Genomic DNA, 23,448 nt, shown 5'->3' on the forward strand with positions numbered 1-23,448 from the left:
CCCCGTGAGGAGCCCTATGCCGGACTTGATTCCAGGACCTTGGGATCACAACCTGAGCCAAAGGCAGACGCTCCACCAATGAGCCACCCAGGTGCCCCTGTCATATTCTTTACAACAGTGAAAATGAATGGTGGGCACCTATGACTTCTGTTTACTCAGACCTCTGGTGAATATGCATGTAAGGTATGATCATCGGGTATATAAAGTAGTATTTAGGCTATTCATCAAAGGTTGAAGTTAACGATTTTCTTTTCTTTATAAAAATTACCTTGGCTTATAGACATATCAAATAGTTTTCTAGGACAAACCTAAGACTGAAAAGAAGTCTATTAGTGTTAATGAAAATTTGGGATTATAGAAAAAAAATTGAAAGGCAGTTTTATTTATAGATTTTATAATAACTTAGAAAATATTTTCTTGTAGGCTCCATATGGAGATCTGCTATGATAAACAGAAATGCTTTGCATTTAACATTTCAATAGCTACTATATTGAGAGTTCTTCTAAGGAACTAAAAGCATTGATTAATAGTCTTTCACCTTCAATACTTTACATAGGGACCCAATCTTGTTCATAGATTTAATTTACATTGTTGGGACACCTGGGTGGCTCAGTGGTTGAGCATCTGCCTTCAACTCAGGACTTGATCCTGGAGTCCCACATTAGGCTCCCTGCAGGAAGCCTGCTTGTCTCTCTGCCTATGTCTCTGCCTTTCTCTCTCTGTGTCTCTCATAAATAAATAAATAAAATCTTAAAAAAATTACATTGTTAATATGCTCCATTTAAAATAAAATAAAGACAAACTTTAGCCTAATTTTTACTCCTTGAAAAAATACAAATCCTATATTAATATAGTTTCACTCTTACTAGGACCTCAGTATTACACTAGCAACTTGCTACCTAATATGAAAATCTGTGATTGTTTCTGGGAAGATAGATATATATTTATTAAGATATAAGAGTGTGACTGTATAGTGAAACTAAAAGCAAGGGATTCTTACTTGTAGACCTTATGTATTCTTAGAACTACTATGTGTTCATTGGAAAGACTTTGGAAAATCTATCCGGGATGATTGGGATAGGATCCTTGGTCACTTTAGGATTGAGAGCACTAATGGTAATTCATGCAGGCACAGGATTTCAATTATCTTTTTTTTTCTCCATTAAATGCTAATAAAATAAATTTGCCAAGAAATGAGTAATACATTTATACTAAGATATTCAAGGCCATTCATCTTTTAAAGAACAAAGTAAGAATGTACTTATTAAATAAATACAAATGAACACAAACTTGTATTAAATTCCCTAATTTCAACCAAATGTGTACTTTGAGTTTTCTTTGGCACATCTCCTATATAGCTCACATTTTATTTATTTATTTATTTATTTATTTATTTATTTATTTATGAGAGAGAACAGGAGGGAGGGGCAGAGAGAGAGAGAATCCTGAAGCAGATTCCCCAGGGAGCACAGAGTCAGTTGTTGGGCTCCATCCCAGGACCCCAGATTTGACCTGAGTCAAAACCAAGAGTGAGTCACCCAACTGACAGAACCACCTTGGTGGCTTTTTATTTATTTATTTATTATTTGAGAGAGAGTGAGAGCAGGGGTGAGAGGGGGAGGGACACAGGAACAGGGAGAGAGAGGATCTTAAGCAGACTCCACACTGAGTCTGGAGCCCAGCCCTGGGCTTGATCTCACAACCCTGAGACCATACCTGAGCTGAAATCAAGAGTTGGATGCAGGGGATCCCTTGGTGGCTCAGCGGTTTAGCGCCTGCCTTTGGCCCAGGGCGCGATCCTGGAGTCCCGGGATCGAGTCAGGGATCGAGTCCGGGATCGAGTCAGGGATCGAGTCCCACGTCAGGCTCCCGGCATGGAGCCTGCTTCTCCCTCCCCCTGTGTCTCTGCCTCTCTCTCTCTATGTCTATCATAAATAAACAAATAAATAACTCTTAAAAAAAAAGTTGGATGCTGAACTAAGGCACTCAGGCACCCCTATAACTCACATCTTAAAAAGCAAAACAAAACAGAAAAACTGGGAACAACTTTTGTTTTTCTATGGAAAATTTTTGTGATTTCATGATAGTTAATAACTTTCCAACACAGGAGTGCTCTTGAAGGAAATATCCCAAGCTCTGAATAAAATGGGTGTGGGGAAAACTATACTGTTAATTGTTTTCAGAGGATTCAACAGCTCAAATTCCACTGTCTGGTCCTTGACATCCAGTACGGAAGTACAGCACACAAAGAGCAGAAATGGAGACATTCTCTGTTTTCCTCTCCTCATCTATCCTTCTCTCCCTATTCTCTTAATATGTGCACGCGCGTGCGCACACACACACACACACACACACACACACAAATACACTTGTCTGCTGCTCTCACAAATACACTTGTCTGCTGCTCTTAGAAGAAGGGAACACCTTGCTCAGTTTTATTAAGCAGAAATTTATCATTCATGATTACAGCTTGGTTCTTTTGTGTCTTTAAAAGCCTTCCTTAAAATATAAATTCTCAGAGAGACAAGAGGAGTTAAAAAAAAAAGCAAAATCCTGGGGTTGGGGGAGCTGGGTTCATAATATCTTGTTAAGTACCCATACCAAGGTTATCACTTAAGGCACTTGGGGAGATAGGGCAGTACCTGAGGGAAGGACAGAACCCTTAGGGAGCAGAGTAGATACAGGTGAAGAAGGTGGAAGAGTATAGAACCAGACCTGCCTCACCTTGCACTACACTTCTTCTTTCTTCTTTCTTCTTCTTCTTCTTCTTCTTCTTCTTCTTCTTCTTCTTCTTCTTCTTCTTCTTCTTCTTCTTCTTCTTCTTCTTTTAAGATTCTATTTATTTATTCATGAGAGACACACAGAGAAAGGCAGAGACACAGGCAGAGCGAGAAGCAGGCTCCATGCAGGGAGCCTGATGTGGGACTAGATCCCAGGACCCCAGGATCATGCCCTGGGCCGAAGGCAGGTGCTCAACCACTGAACCACCCTGGCGTCCCTTACCCTACACTTCTAAATAATCCTAGAGGGTCACAGGTTGTTGTCTCAGTATCAATTATTGTATCTTACATTTGTAGTCCTCTGCAGGTCACAGTGTATTTTCATTCTATAATTGATTTGGTCTTCTTAATCAGTGCAGTGGGGGGAGGGAATGCATTTTATTAACATTTTCTTTTCTTATAGCTACATGGATCTCAAATATAAGGATACCCAACATACCCATTTCAATGGAAAAAAAATAGGTTCCAGAGAGGTGAACTGATGCTTCCCAAATCTAACAGCTAATTAGAATCCCGATTTCCTGATGCCTAAACTCTATGTTCCATTTACTATTCCTCATAGACTCTTTAGACATCTGCTCAGTTCACATACAAGTAATAGGAATACATCCACAGAGAGAATATTTTTAGAAAGTATATCTATACATAAGTATAAATAGCTTTTCTGTACATCACTGCTATTTTGAAACATTGATCTAAAAAGGCTTAGTGACTGTATTTTGTGCTAATGCCCCACTTGTCGGTCAAACTTTAGCCAACCTCTATCTTCTGGAACCCAGCTTCTATTTGGAAATAAGTGGAAAAAAACCTTGGAGCAACAAAGAAAATAATTACCATAAAGACTATCCACTAATGCTAGAAGATTCAAAGAACTGCTCTCAGGCTCTACCCTCAAATGTATTGATTTATTTTTTGCACTCTAAATAGGTATAATGCTTTAACTAGTTTAGCAATGAAGTTTTTTTTTTAAAGATTATATTATTTTCTAAGTAATCTCTACCCAATGTGGGGCTTGAATTTATACCCCCAAGATCAAGAGTCCCATACTCTACTTATGGACTGAAGCCAGACAGGTACCCTAGCAATGAAGTTCCTTAATCCAGAGCAATTGAAATGATTTAAAGGAATATATTACAGAGTTACTGTTCATTCAACAAATAGTTTTTAAGTACATCTATGCTGCACTATACTGAGTGCCAGTGAAACAGAGATGAAAGTGCAGAGAAGCAAACATAGTAATGTGATAGGTGCTACAATAAAGGAAGGCATAAATCCCTGTCTAATCACAGAATGGGCCATGCATTATTCTGGTTATGTGGGTGAGAGAGAGCTTCCTGGGGCACTAGTTTCACTAGTGACATCTAGTGAGTCTCGGAGATTGGGTAGGTGAGAAAGAACCTGGTCTCTTTGGGGAACAGTTTCATGTGGTTAGACGTGTCACTAGACAAGGAAGTAGGGCCTGGGTCTTGGGGATTCCATGTTAAGGGATTTATTTGTTTGTTTGTTTGTTTGTTTATTTATTTATTTATTTATTTATAAGATTTTATTTATTTTTTTCATGAGAGACACACAGAGAGAGGCAGAGACACAGACAGAGGGAGAATCAGGCTCCGTGTAGGAGTCCGATGTGGGACTCAATCCCGGACCCCGGGATCACACCAAATCAAAGGCAGACGCTCAACCACTGAGCCTCCCAGCCTCCCAAGGAGTTTATTTTTGTTTTTCAAAGATTTTTTTATTTATTTGAAGGAAAGAGAGAGCAAGAGTGAAAAAGCAGGAGCAGGAAGGGCAGAGGGAAAGGAAGAAAAATCCCAAGCAGACTCCATGTTGAGCGTGGAGCTTGATGCACAGCTCAATCTCATGACCCTGAGATTGCATTCTGAGCTGAAGCCAAGTGTCAGATGCTTAGCAGACTGGGCCACCAAGACACCCCTGTTAAAGGGTTTAAATGGCATTTCAGAGACAATGGAGACCACTGAAGTTTCTCAACTGGAAAGCAAGGCTGAAATAGGTCTTCAATTCTGAAAGTTGCATCTAAATATTATTGTAATGTAGCCTAGAATGAGGACCAGACACTGAGATACCAGGTGGGAGGCAGTTGTAATAATTCAGTCAAGAAATGGTAAATGCCAGTGTGCCTGGCTCAGTCAGTGGAGTGTAAGACTCTTGATCTTGGGGTTGTGAATTCAAACCCCAGGTTGACTGCAGTGATTCCTTAAAAATAAAATCTAAAAAACAAAACAAAACAAAAAAGGATAAGTGCTAAACTATGGCAGTAATTCTAGAAATAGAGGGGAAGAAATTGATTCAAGAGACAGTAAATGAGCAGCCACGGAGAGATGTAGTGATCTGGTGGAGGAGGTGGGAAGAAGGGGAGAGAAGACTCCAGAGTGAGTCCCAGAGTTTTTATTTGGCCAATGGATGAATGAGTGCTACTATTTAATGAGAGTGCTACTCTCACTGAGTAAGAAACAGGCTTAGGGCAAAGATAATAGTTAAAATTTTTCATATGTAGAGTCATAGGTGACTGGGGCATTCTGAAAATATCCATTAGGGAACTGGATCTACCAGACTGGAGTTCAGGGCACAGGTTCAGACTGGGACAATCATAGCAGGAAGCTGGCAGCTTTGGCTAAGCAAGAGGCAGAGTAGACAGAGGCTTGGAGAACACAAAATTTTGGAGACATTTAGGGGAAAACTGCCATACCTGCTTCAACAGCTCTTCAAGTATTTCCTGCCCAATAGCTTAGGACAACATGACGTAGTTTCTGAATTCCTTCCCTCACAGGAATGGCTTCCTACAACACCATTCTCCAAAGAATAGGCATAGTGATATTTTAAAGTGTAAACCATGTTATAACAATTCTTGCTTTTCTGACTCAAATCCAAACTATGTAACACAGACCAATAAAGTTCTATTTGTTTTCTGGCACCTGCCTATCTCTCTGACTAGATCTCCTACTCAATGACCCCTAGGGTTAACACTGTGACCCAGCCACTCTGCTCCTCCCTCCGGGCCTTTGTACCTGCTGTTCCCTAGGTCTGGAATGCTATTTTTCTAAGTCTTGTGAGCTGGTTCTCTCTCTTCATTCATGCCTTTTTGTTGAAAGTTTACTTCCTTGAGACTTTCCTTGACCAATGTAATGTATGCCCTCACCTCTACCATTCCCCATGTTCAATCTCATTACCCTGTTATGGATTTTATTGTACTGGCCATTACCTGAATCTATCTTTATTTACTATTTACTTTATTGAAAATGGAGATATGTAAAGGTTAATTTCCACATTCATTATTTTCTTCTAAGTAAGCTCTATACTCAACGTGGGGCTTGAACTCATGATCTCAAGATCAAGAGTCACATGCTCCACCAACTGAGTCAGTCAGGTACCCCACATTTATTATTTCTTAAGGGAAGCAGAAGTGGGATGGGATTCTATAGCTGAAAGTCTTGAACTCCCCTTGAATGTTTTTATTTAGTTTGCTAGATTCTTCAGAGCCACAGATGTTTGAAGTAGGTCAGTGACCTGTCAAATATTTTAAAATATTTATTTGGTTAAGATGTTATAAAATGTAATCACTCCACAATACTCTGCCCCTAGGCTCACTGAGACACTATCCACTTTAACTGGTTTAGTTATGTAGAACACTGCTGAACAAATGGAGTGAATGACAAGAATATAAAAAAGTTGAGACATCCCTGAAACCAATTTGATACTTTTAATAGGCTTAATAATACAATTGTACAGTTGGTACCAATCTCCCTTATCCAACCCCTCTTCATTTTAGTGTGGGAGGTATACCTAATCAGAGGTCATGTAATTTTATTTATTTTTTATTTTTATTTTTAAGGATTTACTTATTAGAGAAAAAGTGAGTGAAAGAGATAGCGGGAACAGGAGCAGAGGGAGATGGAGCAGCAGACTCCCTGCCGAGCTGGGAGCCTGATGCAGGGCTTGATGGGGGCTCAGTCCCAGAGCTCTTATATCATGACCTGAGCTGAAGGCAGATGCTTAACCAACCGAACCACCCAGGTGCCCCAGAGCTCATTTAATTTTAAAGGTAGGATCAAACTGTAGCAGGGTTGAGTCTTCAGTGGTAGAGTTGTGTCTGTAACTTTAAGTCAAATCACTGGTAGACCCAACTATGGTGTAACTAGACTTTGGTTAATGGGAATGCTTTAAACATGGATTATATCGAGCTCATACAGGAAGGCTGCGAATGGAAAGGCCTTTGGATCATTGAATTTAATTCCAGTACATCTTATAGAGTAGGAGAGTGAGATTTTGGAACACCCAGATGAATAGGACACATTTCTTTCCTTTAAGGAGGATGAATTCTAATCATTTAGCTCTGAATATGCAGTACAATTAAGTGAATTGCACAATTTTGTACAAAGACCAAAACAGAGATTATTGTAAAAGGACTCCTATTGTCCTTGTATCTGCCAGTGTATGAAATGTTTGTGTGGGTTTTTGTTTTTCTTTTTTCCCTACGCTTCTCCCCTACCGCCCCCCCCCCCCCGGGATAAATAACTTTTTAAACACAATGTATGTATGTATAAATATAAAGTTTATTTAGCATAGTGTTTAGAAAAATAAGTTCACATCATTTCAGAAAACAAATAAAACACTTAATTGTCCAGGCATAAACCCCTATTACAGTACAACATACATACTTTAGATCTCTTTGGTTGGGTAATTAAGCACAGAAATGTTCTGGGACATGCTCTGTGTGCCATCACCTAACAGTGCAGTAGAGACTCTGTTACCCCACCCCATGATATACATTCTGTATAGATTTTTCTCTTTGTGTAAGGCACAGTAAAACCATATTGAGTATATAACCGGTCTCCTCTAAACATACAGTACATGCAACAAAAGAACACAAATTGAGAACCCTGAAAGCCAAAAGAGTCACATGCTACATAATTCTGATTAATAAAATGTATGGTGGTAATATTAAATTAACATGAAATGTATCAACTAGATACAAAATAACTGTTAGGCTCTATCATCTAAGTTCTAGGAAGACTTTGAAACATCTTTTGTAAAACGTAATTCTTTTTCCCACAAATTTCCTGAATTATTTATATTTTTATGATGAGATGACCTGTCAAAAACATTGTAAAAGAATGAAGAACTTCTGGCTATGTACTAATGCACACTTGCCTAACATGTAGCAGGGCAGGCTGCAACACATGCCCAATAATCCAACTTTTGACATGCAAAATGCAAGGGCATATACAGGGAGATTTAAGGTCAGTGTGCAATTTAACTACAAATTTTTACCTATGGCTATAATGTCTACCTGCCTTTCATAACACGAGAAAGGCACTGAAACATGTGTACGATTCAGTCTTTTCATTACTATAAATATACATGAGCTATAAAACACTACAACACAGGTGTTCTTGCTTGATTGAGGAACAAATGCACCTTCTCTTTAAATCATAAAACTGTTCTTTACTACATGTAACTAAGAGCTAGATGCCAAATGCTGGCATAGGGTGCATAGATAGCCTCACATCAAAAATCCCACAGCCAGCAGCAGGGGTTGGGGTTTGCAGGAAGAGTTTTTGCCCCTATTCTGATTCCTCTTTGGGGATCATTTGAGGGTCATTTGCAGCATCTTCAAGCATTGGTTTATGTAAGAGAAACTCTGCCACATGAGCTCCAAGGGTTCTGGGTCTGGCCCTTGGTATTGCAAAAAACATTTGCAATTCTGTGCAAGGAGATCATGGGGTTTATCTTATGTCATTCACATATGTATGGGCTATACACCAACTGGCCCTTATTTTACTGAAAGAAAAGAACAATAAGTTCTTTATAATGTGCATTGATTCTTACCTGGTATATTGTGTAGCTACCTGGAATAATTGTAGGGGTATAATTACATCATGTTGGGAGTATGAATAGGTTTCCTAGGGAAGTCTTGAAGTTTTGTGCTATCTTTTTTGTTAAGGGAAAAAAAGAGGAAGGACTGTGAGTAAAAGAGAGGCTGATTATATTTTTGGAAGACATATGAAACTTATCCAGTTATATACATGATATATATAACTTTTTAAACCTTCCCATCTCCCTTATTAGATTGGTATTTTAAAATAATGAACTAACTCTTGATATCTGCAGCCATCAAGTGAAGAAACATCATTTTCATGTAAACTACACTACAGAACCATATAATTAATCTCAGTAACATGATCAGCACACACCTAAAGAAAAAAAACAATCTGTGTAAGCAGTGATGGAGTGGAAGAGGACTCTAAAACACCTGACTTTGTAAAAAAAAAAAAAAAAAAAAAAAGATGAAAAACTATAGTTTCAGCAGTTTGAGAACATTTACTAATTCCATAAAAAAGAAGGCATCTAAGTTCTTTAATGAAATGACGGGAAGAAGTCTTGATAGGGCTCTTCATCTATGTCTGCGAGTTCCATTTACAATAACAAGAAAAGGTTAAGTCCTCTATGGACCTTAGTCAACATGCTCAGTTGATGGGCATGTTGGGATCAAGAGTACAAGAGTACACTCTTTCTTCTGATCTTCAGGAGAGCAAGATTGGTAACATCTTTATGTTGGACGACTTTAAGTCATCTCTGAAGAGATCATTTTCTCACATTTCTTGCTTTGCAGACACCAGAGACTTTCTCACTACATAAATGTATTTGCATTATTCCATTTTGTGTTCAGTCCTGATAAAAACTATGACCACAGCTCACAACATTATCAAAGCATTATTTCTTTTTAAAGAAACCCCAAAAGTTACTTTTAAACCAGACATGATAATATAGTGCAAATAACAGTTGTATGTCATAATGTAACAACTGATTCAAAACATTTAGAACTGAGTTTCATCAGGACAGTTTTGCTCAAGAGAATTTACATATTCTTTCTTTAGTTTAAAATGGTTGTTTTCATCATCTACAGAATTCATTTTACATGGTAATCTATGATTGTTATTTTCATTGTAATGAAAGCATCAACGATAATTAATTGTTCATCCATTTACATCATAAACATACATAATGATATAAGTGAAACTTAAGTTCTTCAGATTTAAAGCAATTTTGTGGTGAAAATAACCCTGTTAGATAGAAAAGAGCCATCAGTGCTTCTGTTGACATGTTTGTACCTTAGTAAGAATAATAAAAAGGCCACAAGGTAAGAAGGCACATAGAATTCTATAGAAAACATATTTAAATGAATCAGAGAGTTGCTAAATAAAGAACAAGGATGTGAAAAAAAGTACCAAAATTCCAATATTGGGAGTTAGATTGCCTGTTTCAGTGTTATTAATATTGACCATAATAGACTCCTGATAAAAATCATTACTTTTAAAATCCTACAAAAAGTAAAACTTCGTTGGAAATAACTATGTTCACTTCCTGTTCAAACAATAAAAATAAATTAAACAGTAAGAAAACATTTTTCTTTTCAGTTCATAGTGTCTGAAGTGTAAGAGAAACATATACAGCATAAATAAAATTCACTGTAATTCCTCAAATCCTTGCTTATAGGACTAATATATTTACACTCATACTGAAGTTTGTTTCAGAGTTTTTAGTGGAGTTGCAAACTTTCTCAGCCCCACTGGACTATTAGCAAGCACATTTGGAAATGTGTAGAGACAAACCAAGACTTTCACAAAAATGCCGAAAAAAAGAAATGCATCTATTCAAAAATAAACCCTTATCGTAGTGCGGAGTACCATTTATGCTTCTTAACCTCATCAATGCCCATGGAGTAAGAGTAAACAAAAATAACCCTATTGTTTCTAATGCCGATGCCAGGTGTATACAGTTTTAATTTAAAGAACTCTAGAGTTCCATTTGACCTTAGAATTATATTAAGTCAACCAAATGATACACTTTGTCTTGATAGATTTCATCTTGTTCCTTTGTCTCCATCTATTTAAAAGAGAACATATGTGAACCAAAAGGCTGCAGCAATGCAGTTCTACTCTTGTATATTTAACTGTGATCTTCATGCAGATCAATCCAGTCTCTTGAATGCATTTACTCACAAAACTAGTGTTTCCCTGTAAATGGGAAAATGCTTTATGTCCTCAGGGCTTCGTGAAAAGATCTGCCTGCTGATGCCAGGAAAAAGAGAGAGAGGGAAGGAGGAAGGGAGAGAGAGGGAGAGAGAGAGAGGGAAATAAAGTTTATAAGTCTTGCATATCTTCATCCAATTGGACAGTTTGGAGCTTGGCAAGGTCTTTTTTGTCTGTTTCCAGGTCTTCACAGACAGTCTCGACCATGCCCTCTAGGACGTACTTGGATTTTGAGTCCAGCATCATTAAGTTGCTCGTGGCTTTGCCCTCAGAATTTGTTAAGAAATTCTCTTTTATATTAGCTACTGATTGCAGAACCAAACGATGTTCTCTGACAAAATCCTGGTGCACTGCCGGGGAAGGGTGACCCACCTGGTCTTCGGCCGTAGGAACAATTTCCCCAAGGGAGGTCTGGGTCATGGGGACGGACAAGAGATCTTGACCGGTAATAAGGGAACAGTTCTGAAGAGTTGCATAGTTAGTGCTGCTGACAGATGTCACAGTAGATTTGCTTGCCACAGGTGCAGACATTGGCTGGCTATCAGCAAGGTCAGGATTTAGCTCGGTGGGATTTAATAAGGTGGGGGGAGTGAGGGGAAAATTGTGAGTTGGGGATACGTTAACTAATGAGGCCAGTGGATGGAGGCCGCTCCCCGAGATATTTTCAGAAGACAGGTTTGCATTTATTTGTGCATTCTGATTGACAGGCATCAACTGAGAAAATACCAGGCTCCTCTCCAAGCCCTCCTGTTTAACAGATCCCATAGTCTGGCCTGAATTTGGAACAGTGTATACCACAGCACTGGGAGCAAGAGAACTCAAGAAAACCTTTCCTTGCTGGACTGTGGTGGACTCACTTGTAAATGTGCTCCCATCTGAAGTGCTTGCGTTTACTGAAAGATTACCTAAAAAAGATAAAGTAGAGATTATCACTGATGGAATTGAAAGGGAAAAAATGGATACTTTTTTTTACATGCATGATTTTTCTCAGGTTCGGTAGAATCACCTGGTGCACTTAAAAACTACAGATTCTGGGGTGCCTGGATGGTTTAGTGTTTGAGTGTCTGCCTTTGGTTCAGGTCTGCCTTTGGCTCAGGTCTTGATCCTGGAGTCTGGGGTGGGGAGCCTGCTTCTCCCTCTGCCTATGTCTCTGTGTCTCTCATGAATAAATAAATAAAATCTTTAAAAAAGAAACAACAAACTACAGATTGCCAGGCTCTACTCCTGAGAATCTCAGTAAGTCTTAGAACAGGTGTATTTTAAACTTCTGAGTAAGTCTGATGACACAGTGGAAGTGAGAACTTCTAAACTGCTGGTTTAGAAACCAATTATGAAAAAAACATTTTTCCCCCCAGGGTCTAATTTCAGTCAAATTTCTGGTTCATTATTATCAATTTGATTTCTCTCAATCAGTTGATAGTCGTAAGCTAGCTCTGCCAGTTAGAACTAGAAAACACAAATGCAAAATAAAATGCCTTTGTCTGGGCACAAGTTTGGTATCGGACACAAATGGCAATGTAGAAAATCCCGTAAAATGAGATGCCCTGGGGCTTGAAGTTAACCATATAAGCCTGTACAGACAAGTTTCAGACTTTCACTACACTAACCATAAAGTAATGTCAAGTTAACAAAACACTGAATAGTTTTTTCTTTTGCTGTGCCAGTTCTGAGCTTTCGGTGTTGGCAGTGATAGGAAAAATTAGGGATAATAATGAAATGTACTTCTATAATTACGATTAACATAAATAACTAGAGCTAATGCATCTCTCCAAAAGGTTTGTATTTTGAGGCTCTCACTATAATGGTCTGCAGAGACCAGAAATAGAAAAAGACATGTAAGTAGAATGCTGAGACGATGTTCAAAATCAGGTAACTCAGACAATGGAAGACGAATTCCACCCTTCCCCTCACTCCTACCAGTAAATAAAACCCTTTTCTTTTTGAGTCTTTACGTAGGCACAGTGAAATGATGGCAACTATCTTGCCACTGAAAGAAAGGTGGTCCTGAGGGAATTTTGTGACAGAATTATTCATCTGATCTTGAATTAGATGTTCAGCAAACTATTATTTTGAGAAAACAGCTTAATTAATTAAAGGTAATTCACCTAAGATATTACACTCCTGAATTAGAATAATTGTGATTATATTACCACCTCTACTGAAAAACAAATGTCATAGGGCTGTTTATACCTCTTCCCAACACTTTTTAAGCATCTTAAATGCAAAGGAATGTCTTTAAATGGAAAAAAAGAAAGAAAGAAAAACACTGTATTTAAGCTTGAAAGGAAAATTTAACCAGTACAAAAGTTTTCTTCGTGAAAATACTGGTGTTAACAATACTTATATGTATGTTTGGGCTCTTCCTTACGATAAATGTTTGTTCCAGGCCAAACAGATGAAAAGACTTTTATTTAATTTCAACTTAAGTATAGTTTAGAATTCTTGTTGGCTAAAAAAAAAAAAAGAAAAAAAAAGAATTCTTGTTGGCTGGTAAACTGTAGCAAAATCATCTGAAATATTTATTATGTTATGTGTATGTATTTGTGAAACTATTTGCCTGTGTATATGTGAACAAAATGATTAGTTTTTTTTTTTTTTTGAGAGGAACCATAAATAATATGACAGGACATTTTCCCCAATGGCTATTGAATGTAAATAAAATAATATTTTTGAATGTGTAGAAATTATACATAAATAAAGGAGGAAAAGCAGATGTGGTCTAAAACTTGATACTCAAATATAACTGCACCTGAATTATAAATTGGACAATTTCAAAATCAGTTTAAAAATCCAAATGAGGGCACCTGGGTGGCTCAGTGGTTAAGCGTCTGCCTTTGGTTCAGGTCATGATCCCAGGGTCCTGGGATCAGGTCCTGCATTAGGCTTCCTGCGAGGAGCCTGTTTCTTCCTCTGCCTACGTCTCTGCCTCTCTCTGTGTGTCTCTCATGAATAAATAATAAAATCTTTTTTAAAAAAATATCCAAATGAAGGATGTCTTGGTGGCTCAGCAGTTGAGCGTCTGCCCTCTGCTCAGGGTGTGATTCTGGGTCCTGGGATCGAGTCCCACATTGGGCTCCCTGCAGGAAGCCTGCTTCTCCCTCTTGTCTGTGTCTCTGCCCCTCTCTCTCTCTGTGTCTCTCATGAATAAAAATAATAAATAAATAAATAAATAAATAAATAAATAAATAAAATCTTTAAAAAAGATGTAGATATTCTGGTTTCCACGTAAGTCCTAAGCATTGAAAGATAATCTACCTTGCCTACACATTTTAAAGCAAGGCTCAGTATTCATTTTTGACAAAGCCTGGATCCCCAAATGCTTTACTGAGAACTGTAGTCCATAATTACTATAAAGGAACATTGCTTCCAGGTCATACCTTTAGTGTACCCAGTGTAAGGATTGACAGCTTTGTCATTTGATCTTAGCTATTTTCACTGAAAATGCTATTCTTATTCATATTAAATGTCCCACTTTAAAAATTAGTTTGTAATAATTTTCTATGGTAGCGTATTTCTAGATTACATGTGAAAAATATTTCAGCTTTTCTTCTCCCCCAATGTACATACCATGCTTTTTGTTCAAATTTGTTGTCTTTAAAATGTTATCTACTGTTTGGAAATTTCCTAAAGAGAGAAAAGGGATTAGAGCCACACTAAATTATTATAAAATGAAGCACTTTGACTTTCCTTGTGGTTTTTATATTTTTGCCTTATGTTGGATAGTGACTCAACCTAATCCTTTCCATAACTTCGAACAATAAAGAAACATGGTATGCTGTAGGAGTTTTGTGTTTTACTACGCTTTACCTGGGAACTGATCTTATGGAATGAAATGTACTCAACAACATTTTTTCCATTAATGCCTCAAGCTGAAGTAGATCATAGTTGTGGAAACAAAAAAAGTCGTGCATAAATGGATAGTTTTTTGATAAGGCCATTTTACAGGAAGCTGATCTTTAAGGCAAACAGTTACTTATTTTGGTTTCATAGAAACCTGGAGTTTCAGACTTGCTTACAGGAAGGCAAGCATGCATTAACACCCCCTCACTCCTAAGTTTAAGGGGCTATGCAACCTCCACTGCTATTCTAACCATTCCTGTTTCTGTATCTAGAAAAATGACACAGAGCCATGACTTGCTTAAAGTCAGTGAAGAAGTGGCATATCAGCCTCAGGCTTCCCAAATTTCAGATCAGTGTTTTCTTTAGCATATAGCCCTTAGTAAAGCCACAAACATATAAAATTAGAGAAACAGTTGCCTTCCTAAATAAACCCATATATTAGGGGGGTGAGTATACTGCAGAGCAATAGACATCCAGTCACATATTCCTCTGGTTTTCCTTTAGGACTGTTAGCTTTAATTATAGTAAGAACATGAATCAAACGCAATTGATCCAGTCTTTTTAGCTTGCTCTTCTAAAACACTTCTTGGTCAAACAGGAAATGCTTAGGTAAAGTGTATGTATTCGTACCAATTGCTTGGACTAATTTTGTGTTCTTAGCAATATTATTAATTTTTAATCTTAAAATGTCAAGCAATGGGTTATTCTGTAAGCACCAATTGACTTATCATATTTCTATAATTGTAGAACTGGCAAGATTTGCCATGAACTGTATTTTTCCATTCAGTTATTAAGAAAATAAAAGCCCATCTCCATGATGCCAGGGAACCAACCAAGCTGGATGTTACACGGGTGTTGTGAAGAAGGAGGAACAAATCAAGGCTATTCTGCAGCTGTGGCAGCCAATGAGGTACCTGAACAGTAACATCAATCTATAGCTCTCACCAAATGCATCATCTACAGCAGCTGGCTAAAACATTCACTGGTGCATTATAGTACCGAACGAGACTTTTACCTTGTGAAGCTGCTACCGAAACAGAAGGCAGCTGCAGTGGAGAGAATCCAATGCTCCCATTAAGGAACTGGCTGTTTGTCCCCGAATTGGGAATCTGGACAATGCCATACTGGTTAATTTGCACTGGTGTAGTAAAAGTCACCACAGAGCCTCCATCCTGGGAAGCCACCGTTTGAATGCCTTCTCTTTTTACCTCAGTGCTGGGTATCAGCCCTGGGAATGACACAGGGGCACTGGGGCTGTAGGAAGTGGTGGCTGCTGAGTTAGCTGAAGAACTCTGGAGGACTTTGAATTCCTTCACATCCTGGGAGGTAGACCCCAGTATGTCACTCATGGATATACCATTGCTCACAATGTTTGATGCCATTTTTGGTGGGTTCAATGACACTGCCTGTGTATTTCCCACATTTAATCCATTAAGGATGACTCCATTGGGTCCCTGAATGAAAGAATTACCATTAAGAAAGACAGGTGAAGTACTTGCAGGCACCAAGCTTCCGTTCAACAAAACTCCAGAAGAGCTTAATGAGATCTTAGCATTTCCAATTTGTTGCATGTATACTGGCTCCATGTGACTGGGAAGGCTGAGGTTGGTGACACTATCCGATGAACCGGAGAGTGGATGAGGAGACAAGTCCTCATGGCCCTTGCTGGATTCATCTTCAGTGCTGGGATTGCCATCTGACTCACTGCAGAGAGGGGGAAACCAAGACATTCGGAAGGTCAGAAGGGATGACATTCTGCATGGTGCCATTTGTTTAGAAATCCAGCCTCTAACTCCAGTAAAGTCAGTATTTAAAGAAAGCAGAGCAGGAAGTCTTTAGTCCTGTTTAAGCTATGAGATCTTTCAGCAGATTCTGACCACAGAGAGAATGTGGGAAGATAAACCTTCCTATCCCCATCATTTCACCGGTAATAAATTCAGGGAAAGTCCAGAGATCAGGAAGATGTAAATTCAGCTAACAGAGAATCGTACATACATTTTTTATAGCCATGAAGTGACTCGTTCCTGTTAGATACGCCGCTACCTACACCACAGAAAAAACTCACTAGATGAGGTGGCCAGTCTTTCCTGTTTAGGAAGGCCTTCCCCTCCCCTCAAACCAATTCAGATTAGTGGGATCTTGGAGGTAAATGAAACTGCCAAAGGAGCAGGAGGTGCAAAGTGTTCAGTATTGTTTGCCAGTTAGTTAACAAGAGATCATTTTCTCACCTGCTCCCAAACTTCTACTCCACCAGACTGACAACTCTCTCATTCAACAAAGTGGCTGTCCTTGATGTAGGAAAGGCATTTGCAACCCAAGAACTGTTATGTGCAGTCGCCTTTGAATCCAAAAGAAGCCATAGGGGCCTATTTAACACACACCATCCAGTGCCCTGGTGAGGTGGGAGGGAAAGGGTGTGGGTCACTCAGCAGTCTTGTAACCATCAGACCCCTTCCCCAGCAGCCTCAGTCCTTCTGCTGCTCCAGACAGGGCTGTGTTCCTCAGCTCCCCGACTTAGGGGGAAAGACCAAATCCGGGGAGGGGTAGTGGTGGGATTTCCCATCTGGTCTGAGGCTGGGCGGGGGAGAAAGGGGCAGTGAGCCGGCAGTTTGGAAGCGTGGTGCGACTTGGCCCCGTAGAAGATCCACATCCCTTGCAGTGCCCCGCGGTCGGTTCGCTTTCATGCGGAGGGGAGGGGATTACTCGGGCTTTGGGCTGCGGGGCCAGGAGCGCAGAAAGCGCTTTGATTTACGAGCTGAGGCTGAGCCGCCGTCGCCGTCTGCGAGGGTGACTCACCGGGGGTGCGGGTGGGAGGTAGATCCGGAGAGGGGCCTAAACCAGGCAACTGGGCCGGGGGCGGGGGTGTAGAGGTGGGGGTGGGGTGGGGACGCGAAGCCGGGCGAGTGTGGCTGGGGAGCCGGGGAACGCGCCCAGCCCAGCCCGGCCGGGGAGCGGAGGCTGCAGGGCAGCTGGCCCGCGCGCCACGCCCGCTCCCCACCCCCGGCCTCTGGCCCCGAGGATCCCGACGGAGCTCCGGGCGGCTGCATCCGCGGCCGCAGGCCGGCGCGGGGCTCCCCCCGGGCCGCCTCTGGTCTCCCCGCAAGTCTGCGGCAGGATGCACGCAGGTCGCAGTGCGCGTTTTGTTTTGGTTACCGCGAGGCCCGGCTCGGACACACAGCGCCGCCCTCCCCGGCCTGGGCGAGCGCCGGAGCCGTCGGGCCCCGGGAGGGGCGCAGGGGCAGGGGCAGGGGCAGGAGCGGCAAGGGCGGGCCACGGCGGCTGGTGGAATGCGCCGGGTGATCACCTCCGCTCGGCCCCGGCGGGCTCCCCGGCTCCCAGATTCCTTCCCTGGGCAGAACCTTCGAGTTGCCTTGGGTTCTTTCGGTCCTACGCCCGCGTGGCTGGAGACCATCTCTTTAGGCGACCTTCTCCTCAGTTCGCTCAACAACACACAAAAACACCCTCCAGGTGTCTGACTCCACAGGACGCACAAAAGCGGCGGAAAACCCGGTATTTTCCACCAGTTGGGGTCAAAAGCTCTGCCAGTCCAGAAGTCCAAACCCGCCAGGGTGGGCACTCGGGGAGTGCGGAGCTGATCGCGCCCCCGCCCCCAGTCGCGGTCCCGGGGGCGCCACGCGGGGCCGGGGCGGGGGCCGGGGCCGGGGCCGCAAGCCCTCCAGCCCCACTGCCCCGGCGGCGCTGAAATCCGATCCGAGGGAGTTCAGAATCAGGTTTCAAAACACGGCCGAGCCCCGCCGCACCAACACCCCACGTTGCCGCGGCCGCGAAGGGAACCTCAGCGGGCAGGGGTAATGATTAACTCTGTCACCTAAAACCTCGACGTCCCCAGCCCCCCTTCCGCGACGCTGCCCCCCCCCCCCCCAGCCCTCGCGTCCCTCCAGAGCGGCCGAGGCGACCGCAGCGCAGGCAGGGGTGGGTGTGCGGGGGGGGGGGGGGGCGGGAGGCCGGGGAGCGCGTGCCCGCCCGAGGTGCAGACCCCGCCCGAGGTGCAGACCCCGCCCGAGGTGCAGACCCCGCCCGAGGTGCAGACCCCGGCCCGCGCCGCCGACCTCCGGGGGCCTGGCGCGGCGAGCCGAGCTGCCCCTCGGGCGCCTGCACGCGCCCCTGCGCCGCGCCGGGGCCGGGAGAGAGTGGCAACTTCAAAGCCAGCGGGATGGGGGTGGGAAACTGGGCGGCAGTGGCCAGCCGAGGTGGGGGCGGGGACTGAGACCCGGGCGGGCGACGAGAAACTTCTGGGGGGGAGGGGGGCGGGGAGGGTAAAGAGGGAGGAGGGCCCCCCGCCTCTCGCCTCCGCCGCCCCCCATCCCCCGGGCGCCGAGGGGTGGGGGCGGGGAGAGGTGGGCAGCCGGACCGGGCTGGTGGGGAAGGTAAGCGCCATGTTTGCGAGCACTTGGGAGGAAAAGAAAGCTGGGAAGGGGGTGGGGGAGGGAGGGGGAGGAGGCGGAAAGTTGGCGCTCACCTTTTGGACTGGGTCTCCGAGGGGTTCCGATCGCGCTGCCGGCGGTTCTTGAACCAGTTGCTGACCTGGGTGAGGGAGAGGCCGGTGATCTTGGCCAGGTGCCGCTTCTCGGCGGGCGAAGGGTAGCGATTCTGCTTGTAGAGCTCCTTGAGCGCGTTGCGCGACTTCTCCTTGAAACAATACACCGTCTCCTCGCCGTCCCAGATGGTGCGGGGCAGGGGGAATTTCCTGCGCAGCCGGTACTTGTCCACGGCGCCCAGGGGCCGGCCGCGGGCTCGCTCGGCCTCGGTGTAGCGCGCCTTGTACCAGAGCTGCTGCAGCAGCGGGTGGTTGGCCGACTCGAAGCTGTGGCTCTCGAGGATGCTGTAGAGCTCGGGGTAGATGCCCTGGTGGAAGGCCACCAGCGCCCGCGCCTTCAGCAGGCTCTCGTTGCCACGTAGCAGGTCGCTCTGGGGCAGGGACCACAGGAACCGGGCCAGGCGGTCCAGGTTGCCCCCCTGCTGCAGCGCCTCGCACACGCAGGCGACATGGTCGGGCGAGAAGGCCAGCGGGGTCTGCGCGGCGGCGGCGGCGGCGGCGGCGGCGGCGGCGGCGGCCGCGGCGTGGTGGTGCCTGCCCAGAAGTTCCGAGTGGAGTTGTACCTGGTTCGCCGCCGCCGCCGCCGCCGCCGCCGCCGCTGCCCCTTCCTCCGCGCTCACCCCGGCGGCGGCGGCCGCGGCGTCCCCCGGCTCCAGGGGGAAAGGGGCTGGAGCCGGGGGGCTCAGCCCCGCCGCCGCGCCCCCCGCCACTTCTTGGGGCGCCTCCTGCCCTTCCGAGGCGCTTTCCATCCCATTCTCCTGCTTGATGTCCGCCGCACTTGCGATCTGCCCGGTGGGGGAGGAAGAGGACATTTTTTGTTGTTTATTTTCCTCCCTCCCTCACTCCCTCGCACTCTTTTCCTCTTTCTTTCCCCCTCTCTTACTCCTCCTTCTTCGTCTCCCTCCCTCCTCCCCCCCTCCGGAAAGCCCACTCCCTCCCTCCCGGTTTCGGCTGGATCTGGCCGATCAGGTTTCCCCCCGGCCACGCAGTCACCATTAAGATAGCCGCTAGAGCAAAGTAGTGTAAAAGGATAGCAGCTTTCTGCCGTTCCCCCAACGTGACTCCTCGGGTTGCTGCATACTATATGGCACTGGCGGCCGGGCCGGCCCGGCCGCGCCACCTCATTGGCTATTTCACATTCAGAGGGAGGTGGAGACAGGGTTTCTATCCCTGTCGATCACCCGCCTCCCTCTCCACCCCTCGCCTTTCCCTCTCCCGCTGACCCCCAGGCACCTATACCTGGAGGGAAACACCGACATTCTTTTTAGGCCAGGCTCCTGGGCGGGAAATTACCTACTGTGGCCTGAAAACTGGACAACAGCCTCTTTCAAGAGAAGAGTCCCTAGGATTCCAGCGGGAATATTAACTGTGTGGCCTTAAGGTCCGGATGCCAAACTCTTAACAAAGAGACCACCGTGGAGCATCCAGGCGACAAAATTTCAAAGAAGCCGGTCCAGGAGCTCCTCTAGGTTCCTATTCCCCCTTGCCTCCCTTTCCAAGGTGTCTTTGTTAACGATTTTTGAATTCAAAAGGGTCCAGAATAGAATGTCACTAGGGAAGGTTCCGAGGGGAAGGCATTTATGGTGTATGGAAAAGGGGGCGGGGTGGGGCATACTTGAAAATCTTAAACGTATAAATAGCTCGCTGAAAAGGCAAAAAGGAGAAACCTTCAAAAAGCAGTTAACCTTCACTCACCTGGAGGTCTGGCAACACAGCTAAGTTGAACACAGTGCAACTAAGCATATAGACTTTGTAATCGGTGTGTTTGCCTCAGTGAACGGGGTGGTAGAGGTCTAAGCTTCAGATCATAATGAAAATTTTAGTATTGTGTATGGACAGTTTTTATGTACGTGTGTGAATAGTTTTCTGGAGGTGATATTCCTGGTAGAATCACCATTTCTAAGTGCAGGTGTCTTCCAGGAGATCAATGCAGGATCAGCAGCCCTTTCAACACCATAGACAGATGGAAGACTGCCCTCTGGTTTGAGGTGAAATGCCTGGAGGTGGAGTCAGCTGCTGTTTGCAGTCGTCTCTTTCATGGTTTGCATGAGGTCTTAACTCAAAAAAAAAAAAAAAAAAGATGAACCCATCTCGCCTCTCCGATTTCTGTTGGTCAGTTAGTTCCGCCTGCTGGTGTTCTTTCTCAAAATCCAACATTTTAATGACGTCATCCTAACATCATCCTTCAGGGTGGCTTTACATTGTTTTGCTTCCCAGTAACCCATAACTGCCTATTTCAGCATATTATAAAGCAGCTGTTTAGGTTACCTGCTGTCATGATCAACTTGGTGAGGTTTTCTTTCTTGTGGAGGGGCTCATTTTATTGCTAGTCAACCAAGATGGCATTTGATTTGAGACTTGCTTTTGCACTGCCCTAATGAAGCCAGTGCTGAAATTCTGGTAGATTTAGAATTCATAGTCAAAAGGGCACCTGGGGGGCCTCAGTCACTTAAGTGTCTGCCTTCTGCTCAGGTCATGATCCCAGGATCCTGAGATGGAGCCCCACATGGGCTCCCTGCTCAGTGGGGAGACTGCTTCTCCCTCCCCTCATGCTCTCTGCCTCTCAAGTAAGTAAATACAATCTTTAAAATACATATAATAAAATGCATGGTCATAGAAAAGACCACAGGTTTACACCCCATTGGAAATATCCAATTAGATATCCAGCTCTAGGACAAGATTTGAGATTCATAACTTCCTTCAATTTTAAAAAATTTACTTTTTATTTTAGAATGATTTTGACTTATAGAAAAGTCACAAAAAGAGTACAGAGAGTTCCCACCTACTTTTTACCTAGTTTTCCTGGATGTTAATAACATCTTACATTACAATGATACATTTGTCCAAATTAACATTGGTGCGATGTTATTAACTAAACTGTAAGATTTATTTGGATTCACCAGTTTTTCCTTTGATGTATGTCTTCTATTTCACAATCCAATCCAGAATACGACATTGCATTTTGATCCTTGAATTTTTAAAGTTTATTTATCAGAAGAAAAAAACCCCGCTTATTTATTAGAGCAAAGTAGACTGGAGGTAGTATGGCTTAGTGGAAAAAATGTGATTGTGATACTTAGCTATCAACTACTTCGATGTAATGTTAATCCTAGCTCTGCCATTTATTAGCTACTTGTCTTTAAAAAGTGGACAGGATTGTTGTGAGGATTAAATAAGGTGTGACAAAAAGCACCTGGCCTGTAATTAATCTTTGTTAAATGTTTATTATCCTCCTGATGGGGAAAAGTAGGAAACTTTTTAGTTGGATATATCTAATGAAAATTCATTTGGCTCTATTATAGAGCAATCCAATTTCAGGTCATAAGAATCCTCTTCAGGCTTATTATCAATTAAATATAGTGTGTATATTTGGAAAACCATATATTGGGTTTCTTCATGTCTTCTTTTTTTTTCTTTTTTTTTCTCTTTTCCTTTTCTTTCTCTTTTTTTTCTCTTTTTTTCTTCTTTTCTCTTTCTCTCTCTTTCTCTCTCTTTTTTTTTTCTCTTCATGTCTTCTGAGCATATCTTTGGCCTCCATAGAACCAAGTTCAACATATTACATAAAAGCAACAGTGGCCTTTTATGAATTTGGAGCCTATGGCTACATTGGTATTGTGTAGCTCCAGGAGGAGATTCCTATTGAACCAGAAGTGAACTGCAACACAGAGCTCTGGATTCCTTTAGCAAGCTGAACCTTGGGCTCATTCTGGCAGCAACTCTAAGTGGGACCGGAAGTCCTCTACTTAAACACGGTCAGCTCCTTGAGGGTCTATGGAGTTAATCTCAGAACACTGGTTTACAAATGATTTGTAAAATTGTTGAATACTTCTACTTTTTATGTCTGCCATGCAGTAAACAGTTGAGTCTGCTGTACTGATATGCCATCTAAAGTGGTATTGTGATTTGGGAAAACAGAGTTGAGGCCGGGATTGTGTGAGGGTGCAAATCAACCTGCTTGTTTAAGATCTTTTTCTTCCTGCCTGAAGATAGTGATGAGTGTATGTGGAAATCTTTTGCCATTTTCATGTATTGAAGAAAACCTGTCTCGGCACAGATTTTACTCTTTGCCTGAGTATATTTGCCACCAAGAGTAGAGATGTCCTTTTTCAAGGCTGACTTTGGCTGCCTTTATAGGGGGATAGATAGAGGGAAGGCCTTCATAACTGTATGTTGGTGGGTTCTTTCTATTTCAGAAGCTCATGTACTATTAGGAGGTTAG

The 23,448-nt window shown here is 43.2% G+C and overlaps 1 protein-coding gene across 2 annotated transcripts; it reads right to left on the reverse strand.

Moving 5' to 3' along the window:
• Positions 1 to 7,331: 7,331 nt before the first annotated feature.
• On the reverse strand, positions 7,332 to 20,286 carry LOC112921364 (homeobox protein SIX4). Of its 2 annotated transcripts, XM_072761693.1 has the most exons (4): positions 20,223 to 20,286; positions 19,152 to 20,014; positions 15,687 to 16,375; positions 7,332 to 11,736 (listed from the first exon to the last, which is right to left on the reverse strand). In XM_072761693.1, the coding sequence occupies exons 1-4, from the start codon at positions 20,223 to 20,225 to the stop codon at positions 10,943 to 10,945; spliced, it is 2,349 nt and encodes a 782-aa protein (XP_072617794.1). In that variant the 5' UTR covers positions 20,226 to 20,286; the 3' UTR covers positions 7,332 to 10,942. The 2 variants fall into 2 exon arrangements, with proteins under 2 accessions (XP_072617794.1, XP_072617793.1); XM_072761692.1 differs by lacking the exon at positions 20,223 to 20,286 and having other exon boundaries at positions 19,152 to 20,093.
• Between the last annotated feature and the right edge of the window lie 3,162 nt (positions 20,287 to 23,448).

The sequence above is a fragment of the Vulpes vulpes genome, chromosome 6 (assembly GCF_048418805.1).
Source record: "Vulpes vulpes isolate BD-2025 chromosome 6, VulVul3, whole genome shotgun sequence".
NCBI classification, from domain to species: domain Eukaryota; kingdom Metazoa; phylum Chordata; class Mammalia; order Carnivora; family Canidae; genus Vulpes; species Vulpes vulpes.

Coding starts and splice junctions, on each gene's coding strand:
- LOC112921364 (XM_072761692.1), bottom strand. CDS start 20,041: ATGTCCTCTTCCTCCCCCACCGGGCAGATCGCAAGTGCGGCGGACATC. Junction 16,376..19,151: donor TCGGAGACCCAGTCCAAAAG/GTGAGCGCCAAC, acceptor CCCTCTCTGCAG/TGAGTCAGATGGCAATCCCA. Junction 11,737..15,686: donor TTCGGTAGCAGCTTCACAAG/GTAAAAGTCTCG, acceptor TATCTTTTTTAG/GTAATCTTTCAGTAAACGCA.